The following is a 9,297-nucleotide window of genomic DNA, read 5'->3' on the forward strand; positions in this document are numbered from 1 at the left end:
TACATCGCCATGTGGGGAATATCCTCCAAGACCATGTCAAACCGCCTCTCCCGCCATSACGATCCGCTTCAAATACCCCGGATTCACAAGCGGATTGTGCAGCTCTCCGATAGTGCTCATGCAGGCAGCCGCTGGATCTCCCGAACCCATCAATGATCCTCCCCAGTACTCATTGCCCGGAAAGCTGTTCCCATCCCAAGCATAGCTCAACACAAGCAACTCTCCCTCCTTCTCCAACTTCGCCGCCGGATCTCGTTTGCTGAAAACGATCTCAGTCCCTTTCTCCCTCCCAGCGCTCTTCACCAACCGCTGCGTCCTCTCCGAAACATCAATCCAAGCAAACTCCACCGTACTCACACTTCCAATCTCCAATTCCTCAATCGCCTCCCCAAAAGTCTGAACATACACCTCCGCCTGCCTCCGATCCCTCTCCCAAACTCCCAACCCAAGCCCCACAACATACACATACGCCGTCCTCCCATCATCCTTCGCTCTCGCATTAGCTTCCAAAAGAAGCACATTGGCCGTGATTCGAATCCTCGCCTTATAAACTTCCACATCAAACCCCCTCACTCCCTCCCCCCTCTCCACCCCAAAGAATTCAAAAAACAGCCTCGTGAGTTCCGGATGCTGTCTCGGACTCTCCACTGCAGGCAGCATGAAAACACTATCCATCCGATCCCCCCTCTCGAATCTCGCACCCACCAATCCAATGATAATCCCTCGTTCCTCAAAAGTACCCACAGGATCCAGAACCCCACCATTATATCTCGAGCCGGAATTGATGAAATGCGAAGGCCCACTGACTCCAATCAAGGAACTCAGCATGATTTCATCATAGGAGAGATATTCTTCCAGCCGCAGACCCGGATTCAAATGTTCGGAATCAGTACCATTGCGATCCCATTGTTGTGCTGGAAAGCGAGGATGCGTGCCGTTGCGCAACATGGTGTGGTCGGTGGAACCCATGAACATTAGAGGGCGTTTTGCTAGGAGGCGGGTGACGAGGTCTTGCCATGAGAGGTTGTGGTAGAGGATCTTCTCGGGCGTCGAGCCGGATGTGAGTTTGTGGGTGAGGAATTTGGAGAGGAGGGAAGGGAAATTTTGGGGGATTATGATGCGGGTTGAGGTTGCGTCGGAGAGGATTTGGGTTGGGGGGAAGTTTAGGATTGAGTTTGTTGTTATTGGTGGTTTGACGATTTGGGCTGAGAGGGAGAGGAAGGTGAAGGGGTCGGAGGTGGACATTTTTTGGTTGGATGTGATGTTGTTGTTGTGACAATGGCTGTTTGACTCGATAGTTGTCAAGAGGCAAAGGGATGTCGTTGATATTTGAAGTGGAAGTGATCCGGACTCTAGATGTGGAATGTTTTGGTTTCGAGTCACAAAAGTGGCGCGGCTGAGCTAGTGTAAGCGAATCCTTCGTTTCCAGGGATGTTCCCAAGAAGTCACGCGCACAGACGTTTTGTCACATGCATCAAGTGAATTGTCGGGAGACTTCTTCATGCCATGCATAGTCGACTGAGGCTGATAGATGGACAAGGTGACAATTGTGATACATTTCAAATCGACGTCGAGTGGTTGTGTTACGTTTTCCGACCATGCGGATGACAGCAAACTTGTCGCAGAAAAAAAGGCAATGCCTCAAATACTCGATGAGCTAAAGCTCTCATGCAGCTGCTGTGATCAAGTGTCCCGAACATCTGAATCATAGTATCACCGCAATATTGCAGCTCACTTCGTCTTCCTCTCATCACCATTCCAATACTCCGGATAACTCGTCTTATATCCCAAAATTGCACCCAACCACSTCCCAAACACAACCCCAAACGCATAACTCAACGGCCGAGCAACGAAACCCGGCCCTGGAAAAGCCATACTAGCCTCGGCAGAATCCAGCATCATCAGCAACTGCGGCAGACTCGGCTGCACGTCCTGCACGTAGCAATCGTCCAGGTACGAATATATATTACGAAAGAACTTGGAAGTTGCGCCTTCAGCCTCGGGGTCACCAATCGCACTTCTCGGCGAGGTGGAGGTGGATATTTCAATGGTGCAGGGCCCTTCGTAGGTATCGTCGACTTTGAATGTATGTCTTGCTCGTGCGGGAATGTGCACGGGTTGAGGGTCTGAGGCTGTGATTAATTTGTCTTGGCCTTCGAGGGTGAAGATGTAGCGGCTTTGATATCATGTTAGGTAGGTGTTGTTGAATCTCCCCAAAATAGTTTTTGTCTCACCCTTCTCTGATGTGGAAATATTCGTCTTGATACCAGTGCCCTGATCGGTATTAGTTGCTAATCTTTGCTAATGATACGGGAAGGTTTTTTACAGTGCAGCGGTGGTGTGAGATAGTTGAGATTTTCCGGAACCTTTTGCAATGCCATTGGTGTATGCGTCGTCTGTATCTCAAGGACGCTCTTGCCAGAGGGTGGTGTAACCCATGTTGTTGATCGAATACCTCGATATTGTACCAGAGGCTCGTCATTCTTCGTTTCGGTTCTTGTTACGTGAAACGACATGTTCGGGTACGATTCTGTTGCGTGTCGATTTTTGCAGCTTTCAGAGAGAGGACGGGGGGAGCTGATAATGAAAAAGTCACGGAGAGGGATGGTGAGAATAATGCGGCTGAAATATGGCGGAAGGATCATTAAACTCGCGCCACCAGCGGTGACAGCGCTACGCATCCTTCCTGAGGGCCGCGGCTGTCTGCATGCCTTGTCTTTGGAGTCTTACGGATATTAGCTGATAGCGATATAGGTATCATAGGCTAATCACGCTTTGCTTCGTGCTTCGTCCTTCCTATATGGGTGTGCGATAACTTCATTCACTTTGGAAAATAGACACTAGCGACAGTAGTCGGTTTAGACGGTCAAGCATTTTCACAGTTTATTTCGGAACCAATCGCAGCGCCAATTTTGTTAATAGTGAATGTCTAATTCTTTGACGGTCCGCTTGACGTTGAGATGGCACGCTTGCCAGAAAACTATGTACACGAAAGCTGGAACAGGTGTCCTGATTACCATCCAGGTGTACAGCTGGTTTAAGCTCGATCGTTCCAAGGGCTCATTATTACAGACGGGACCATTCCACGGGTACCTTCTCACTTTCGGACCTGCTGCGGAGTCTGAATTTTCTACGGAAGCGAAAGCTGGCGGGTGAGACCTTTTTCCATTATATAAACCTCAGTTCCATCTTTCCCAATTCCCCAGCTACAACTTTTCCCATCTACGAGACTATTACTAGAAAGCTCAAGATGACTTTGCCATGTGCATCCAAAATTCCTCCGCCTGCATACAGATATGACAATACCGCAGCGTCACCGCCACCACCGCCACAATATCCTACCAGTATGCGTCTCACCCCTATCACCAGGACAAATGCTCCCGACGCCGAAGCTTCGCAGGGCGCTCCGGACGAGGAGGCCATGAAAGCGAGGATGAAAGCGCTCGAGAAGGCCAAGAATGAGAAAGCGCTCGAGAAGACCAAGCAGCGTCATACTAAAATTAACGGATGGCTCATTGCTGCAGCGGCTATTACGTGTGGAGGGTTTGCAGCAGTTCGATCAAATCACTTAGCTTCGGTGGAGCTCGCGGCGTACGTAGGAATATGCTTCGGTGCCGCGCTATTCCTCCTCCACTCTGTTATCCAGGTCAACTCCGGACCGGAACGCTGGCCATACTACTACGCATCATTTCTCGTGATCCTTCTTGGAGCCGCACTCAACATAGTACAGCGAAGGTTTTAGACCCAGACTGCACTCTCCGTTAAATGACGGACCACTCTGCTGGTAAGGAGAGCCCCAGTAGCTCCAAGGTCGTCGACCCTGCGAAGAGTAAGGCCATATCGATAGCTTTGCTTCGCGCTGTGCTCCCGCTATCATCAGGATCTTCAGTATGCGACAACATCCATCACCAGTGGATGCCTCATTGAGACGGTCTTCCAGGCTAGGGCTTCACCGACAGTTGATATGTGGGAGTTGATTCTGAAGGTGCTTTTGAGAGCTTGGTTCACTGCGGTTTATTGGGGACTCTTTTCGAAGCAAAGATGAATGGTTTCGATGGAAGGTGTAGAAGCTTTGAAGAAGGAGTCATGAAGGATTTGGAGGGTGCTCTGGAGGATAATGGAGCAGTCTATCAAGATTCGGAGGCGGAACCTATTCTCTTTAATGGTTAAACTCAATATATCAACATCGCAAACTTTTGCTTACCACAAATCTCTGCCACCCCCAATGACAGCCAAGTATCGGCAGTATGTCAGAGACCTCGTGGCGCTTTCGCTGCGGAATCACACGCAAGCAGTCTTCGTTTGGTTTGGTTCCCGCTCCGTTGAGTCTACACAACAATTGCCCCCTTCGGCGCCGCGTGCACCCTTGCCTTGCATTTGGTGAAATCTTGGAAGCTGGAGGTACAACTTGCATTTCCTGTTGGGCTTGGAGTTGCGAAAAGCCTGGGGTGGAGTGCTGTTGGCCTTGCACCTGTATGACGGAACGCCCATTGGTAGATGTGGGACCCGTACTCTCAGGATCTTTTATCACGAACAGCTGAGCTCATTGTAGGACCGTCTGACTTCATATTCACGGGTGAAACTTTCGTCGCGGACCGAGATTCCTCGATGCCTTCCCCATTGGCATGATGAACTTTATCGTGTCCTTCGCCATCAGTCTTTTCTCTCGTGTGATTGAAGAGGCAGCTAACAAGTTCGGGTGCGGGGAGGATACCCATGCAGCTCGCTTTTTTGAAGCTGCGGTTCATGCTGATATGGAAGCCAGTCTTGATGGTCGTCACCCTGGCTTTCATCTTGAGTTGTGGCATTCAAAGCTTGACGCATTTTGCAGTCGCTTCTATGTTTGAATGCCGGCGGTGGAATGTTGAGGGCTCGGCCTGCAAGATTTCCCGAAGTTTGAAATCGTCCTGTGTGAGAGGTATAGTGCGTCTCTTTTCTCTTCCTTCTCACTCGACTCCTAGCTGACCTGCTCGTTTCTGCATCAGCCGATGAACCTTCTGAGTATCTTGTATACTGTCCCGGCATTTTTCCGTGTCGTGACCTACCTTTATGGCTGAACTTGAGAAGTTTGGCGTTGCTATTCAGACAATTTCACTGGTCAACTCTGCAGGGCATAAAAGCCACAGCGAGCATGCATGTCCGCCAACCTTGGGCGAACCGATCTTCAAGGAAGCACTCAGCTTTTCAACTCGTTCGCCGTGTAGAACTTCTTGGTAGGCAAATAATCCACAGGGACATCTTCTGCCTCCCTAATCGAATCAGTCGACTGCAAGAACAGAGTCCCGGGTCCTCTCAGTGCCGAATGCATGTAGGCTTCCCACACGTCGTCATCTTCCCTTCTTCTCCAATGCACTCGATGAACACTCTCCCTTTCGTCGCCAGTCTTCTCTATGCCAGGTAGCGTGAACCACACGATAGCTCGGTCTGGGCAGTCTTGATCGAATGTCACTGAGAAATTGAAGGGATTGAAACGCAAATTTGGAGAGTTGTGCTTCAGGTCATCGATCTGAGATAGATATTGTCGTAAAGATTCGGTTCGCGGAAACAGGCATTCGTGTTTTGTGAAGTCTGCTATCTTCAGATCCGGGTGGCAGTGGGTTTGCATAATACTGTAGGTGGAAGTACTGTGATCTTCCATTATCGCAGCGGTGAGAATGACCAAAAATGATTCAATATTCAGTGTTTCGGCGCCTTTTGGAGTTCGGAAAGGTTGCTCAAGGAGTGGGGGAAACGTGTCGTCGTTCAATAAATCCATGGCCGGGCAATGTAACTCTACTGCACAGTGGAGCGGTGAGATCGAGTACAGTAGAAAATCGAGGAATGCTGCGGCGCCCGCTAAGCAGATACTACCGATGWCTCGCCGTGATGAAGGCACATCACTTGGCAGGAACACCGGAGTACAGTATCCTGTTCGTTGGCACTGTGATCTGTGCACCTCTTCGCCTCCTTGAAAAACGAGACATTTCCCCGCGATGCTGGGATAACAATCCCTTGCACTCTGGTTCGAAGGATTACCGACATGCAGTCGGCGAAGATTGTCTCAATGGCCGGCAAAGTGGAGCCTCAGAGCAATTCAATCTGGAAGCTGGGATCTGTGATTTRGAATGCATCTGTAGCTCCGCCACCTGCGCAGACAACCGTCTATTCTCTTGGTCCAAGTCCATGTCTCCGAGCGGCCAATGCGATGACTTGTTCCATTATTCCCTGCTTACTTCGATCGTTGCTGTCCGACTCTCCATTTCCGGGTAATTCGCCAGAGGTAGCTGCAACGATCTCCATCTCTGCCCTCCAGAGGAAGGCATGCAATTCCTGCGTATTGTACGCTGGATCTTGCTAAGTCCCATTGTACTCATTGTGGCAGTTGACTGCCGTGTACACTATTTCCGCATCTTCCGTGCTCATTTCGTACTTCTCGGCGGACATTGGGCCGTTTTACTCATGGAAAGCGTGTAGAGGATGTGCGGGTCGCGTGGTGAGAATGAAATGAGCATTGGGGAAAACATGATGCTTCTGAGAAATTGCAGACACTCACTGCAACAGCCCTGCCTTAATATGCCGGATGGAGCTCTGTGCAGTGGACTACCGATGCAACGTTGAGATGTGTTGTTGCGACCTCGCGGCTGATGGGAAAGGACGTGATGTTGAGAGAAGCTAATTCATTGATCGGCATCAAATATTGATGAGACCGGGCCCACTTCAGCACATCAACACTCTTTCCCTCGTCTTGTCTCCCGCGGCTGTCATGTTTCGAGAGATAAGGATGTCTGCCTTCTCCAGCACCAACTCCAAGTCCGGTGCTAGCCCACGGCAGCGTTGAGATATGCCAAAAATGAAGCAGTCAGCTTCTGTCGTGCCCAAGCGGCCATCAAAGTTCACAAGAAACTTCCGGGCCAAGACGCGATGGCATCCACCTTTGAGTCATCCGGCCAGACAGATCCGTCTTCTGTACATGTTCTCAGGGCTTGAAGGCGATGATTTGGAATTCGAGCTGACGGCCTGGGATCTTGAGACTGCGCCCGACTATGTGGCAATCTCATACACCTGGGGCGAGAACAGGGACCACAAGACGGTGTATATCAACGGCAGGCCACGCGAGGTATGGCCGAATTGTCACTATGCCTTGTGGCAGGTACGTTTACACCATCCAGGCTCATACATCTGGCTAGACTCCATTTGTATCGAGCAGGACAATCTTGGTGAGAAGAGCCACCAGGTGGCAATGATGGGTGACATTTACAAGCGTGCTGCCTTCACCTGTGCATGCATTGGTCCTGCTGCGGAAGATGGTCATGATTTGCTGGCAGACTTCATCTCTCAATTAGGCCAAGTTAAGCTTGAGTACGAGGACATCAGAAAGCATCCAGGTTTCGATTCATCTTTCGGAGAAGAGAGTGATGGTAGTGTCGATGTCCAGGATCCTACTGAGCCAATTGAGCAGTTCTGTCAACAATGGATCTTACGACACCGTCAGCAAGACATAGTCGCCCTGGCCGGAGAAATGTTTGCTTTCCTTTCCCGCCCATACTGGCAAAGAGTGTGGATCATGCAAGAGATTACGCTTTCAAAGTCCGTCTCCATCCTCTTTGGGAGGGAGGTCAGATCCTGGCAAGCTGTAAGAAGACTACCCTGGCTGCATCACTACACGATCCCCGTCGAGCACAGTCCCGACATCGAACGATTCTCGCGCCTTGTATGGTTGGTCTTTGACAAAGTCGTCCCGCTTGAGGACTTTGCCAGAACTATCAACGGGTTTCAGTGTTATGATCCCCGTGATAAGATCTATGGTCTCCTTAGCATGTACCAATTTGAGGAAGAGGAACACACCATCACGCCCGACTATACACGGACGACGCTGCAATTAGCATGCAGCATGGCGACGCATGTGTACTGGGGACAGCTCGGCCGCATGTTACAGCTTCTAGAAGTGACAATGAATGATCCGGGAATGACTGCACTAGTACAACAGAGACAGCAAGCTCCTGCGTTGATCTTGAAAAATCCATCGAAAAGACGAAGCTTTCGACCTGAGAAACTTCAGTGTCTGAAGGTCGGTTCTGATCGCAAAGGACGTCTGACGTGTTCTTTGTGGCAGGACTCTCGCGTGATGAATCCAACCCATTTGGCCTTACAAGATCAGATGCTGAACAAGCTCAGACGATTGAACACCGACCACGCCGCTGCTAGAACATGTCAAGGCGATTCGGACCCTCGCGCGATCTATCATAAGAACAAGATCGTAGCCGTGGGGTGCAGCGAGCTGCAAGAAGGCGATTTCATCACTGCGAACGAGTACGTTCTCGCAAACCATTTCCTGGTGCTGCGACCAGTGAACGAAGACAAGTTCAAGATCCTCGGTCAGGGATTCATGATGCCCGGTGTTGAAGCATGCCGCTACGACGACCAAAGTCCTTATGCGGATATCAAAGACTTGAGTGCATGTACGTGTGGTATCGAGCATAATGTACTGCGCACATGGGTCGAGGTCGACTTGAGTGATGAGGACGCTGTGGTGTTGGCTGGCCAGGATCTATTGTCTGGCCAGATGCTGGAGTATGATGTCGACGCGCGATTTAGTCGGCTCGCTACTAGAGTCAGCGAGAGGGACAATCCGATGGTTTACATCGTTCCTTTTGACCCGTTGGAGCTCGTGCTTGCGGAGAGAGGACTGCGATGATATCGGGAACGAGGTAGATGGTTAGCCATTGCTAGCAGCGGCTCTCGTTTGGAGTGGACTCTGGCGCATGAAGTCGTGGAAATGATTGTCCATGCCAAGCTTAGCGTTTCAGCGTACGATCGGCTATGGATGTCTTCGAATGAGTAGCAATGTAATGTGGTCGTGGCAAAGGAACTCATCAAGTATCAACTGTGTGTCGACCATACACGCTAGTCCCGGGCTTTCCTCGGGTGAGTGCTTCACTCGCAAGTGTTGTGGATCTGGCACGTGACCTACAGATAACTAAGGCTCTGTCGATATAGCCGCATCTTAGATGCAGAGTTTTTACATATATGTTAATTAGTTACTTTTACTATGTKCTTTATATTAGCTTAGTAGACCTATATATATATAATAGGTTATAAGCCCGGCGTAACCGTAGTACTATAGATCTTATCTATATTAAGAAGCTATTATTATCTATATCGTTACTAACTCTAAGTACTATTTATATAGGCATAACCTAGCAAGCTAAGAAAGAGCAGGGTGTTAAGATATAAAATCTCGATAATCTTACTAAGCTAAGCTATAAGGCTAAGCTAGGCGGGATCGGGTTAGAGCTTATAGGAAGTCTATAAAGTAAA

The 9,297-nt window shown here is 49.8% G+C and overlaps 6 protein-coding genes; 2 read left to right on the plus strand and 4 right to left on the minus strand.

Moving 5' to 3' along the window:
• Window positions 1-36: 36 nt before the first annotated feature.
• Window positions 37-1,245, minus strand: RCC_05975 (uncharacterized protein; the record flags this gene model as incomplete). The annotated part of the gene is made up of 1 exon (XM_023771239.1): window positions 37-1,245. One exon carries the CDS (start codon window positions 1,243-1,245, stop codon window positions 37-39), a length of 1,209 nt encoding a protein of 402 aa, XP_023627007.1.
• A 486-nt stretch (window positions 1,246-1,731) lies between these two features.
• RCC_05976 (uncharacterized protein) lies at window positions 1,732-2,381 on the minus strand (the record flags this gene model as incomplete). XM_023771240.1 has 3 exons in its annotated part: window positions 1,732-2,176; window positions 2,235-2,274; window positions 2,327-2,381. The coding sequence occupies 3 exons, from the start codon at window positions 2,379-2,381 to the stop codon at window positions 1,732-1,734; spliced, it is 540 nt and encodes a 179-aa protein (XP_023627008.1).
• A 965-nt stretch (window positions 2,382-3,346) lies between these two features.
• RCC_05977 (uncharacterized protein) lies at window positions 3,347-3,742 on the plus strand (the record flags this gene model as incomplete). The annotated part of the gene is made up of 1 exon (XM_023771241.1): window positions 3,347-3,742. One exon carries the CDS (start codon window positions 3,347-3,349, stop codon window positions 3,740-3,742), a length of 396 nt encoding a protein of 131 aa, XP_023627009.1.
• A 772-nt stretch (window positions 3,743-4,514) lies between these two features.
• RCC_05978 (uncharacterized protein) lies at window positions 4,515-4,793 on the minus strand (the record flags this gene model as incomplete). The annotated part of the gene is made up of 1 exon (XM_023771242.1): window positions 4,515-4,793. The coding sequence occupies one exon, from the start codon at window positions 4,791-4,793 to the stop codon at window positions 4,515-4,517; it is 279 nt and encodes a 92-aa protein (XP_023627010.1).
• Window positions 4,794-5,176: 383 nt separating this feature from the next.
• Window positions 5,177-5,755, minus strand: RCC_05979 (uncharacterized protein; the record flags this gene model as incomplete). The annotated part of the gene is made up of 1 exon (XM_023771243.1): window positions 5,177-5,755. The coding sequence occupies one exon, from the start codon at window positions 5,753-5,755 to the stop codon at window positions 5,177-5,179; it is 579 nt and encodes a 192-aa protein (XP_023627011.1).
• Window positions 5,756-6,829: 1,074 nt separating this feature from the next.
• On the plus strand, window positions 6,830-8,674 carry RCC_05980 (uncharacterized protein; the record flags this gene model as incomplete). The annotated part of the gene is made up of 1 exon (XM_023771244.1): window positions 6,830-8,674. One exon carries the CDS (start codon window positions 6,830-6,832, stop codon window positions 8,672-8,674), a length of 1,845 nt encoding a protein of 614 aa, XP_023627012.1.
• Between the last annotated feature and the right edge of the window lie 623 nt (window positions 8,675-9,297).

The sequence above is a fragment of the Ramularia collo-cygni genome (genome assembly GCF_900074925.1).
Source record: "Ramularia collo-cygni strain URUG2 genome assembly, contig: RCC_scaffold08, whole genome shotgun sequence".
In the NCBI taxonomy this organism is placed as follows: domain Eukaryota; kingdom Fungi; phylum Ascomycota; class Dothideomycetes; order Mycosphaerellales; family Mycosphaerellaceae; genus Ramularia; species Ramularia collo-cygni.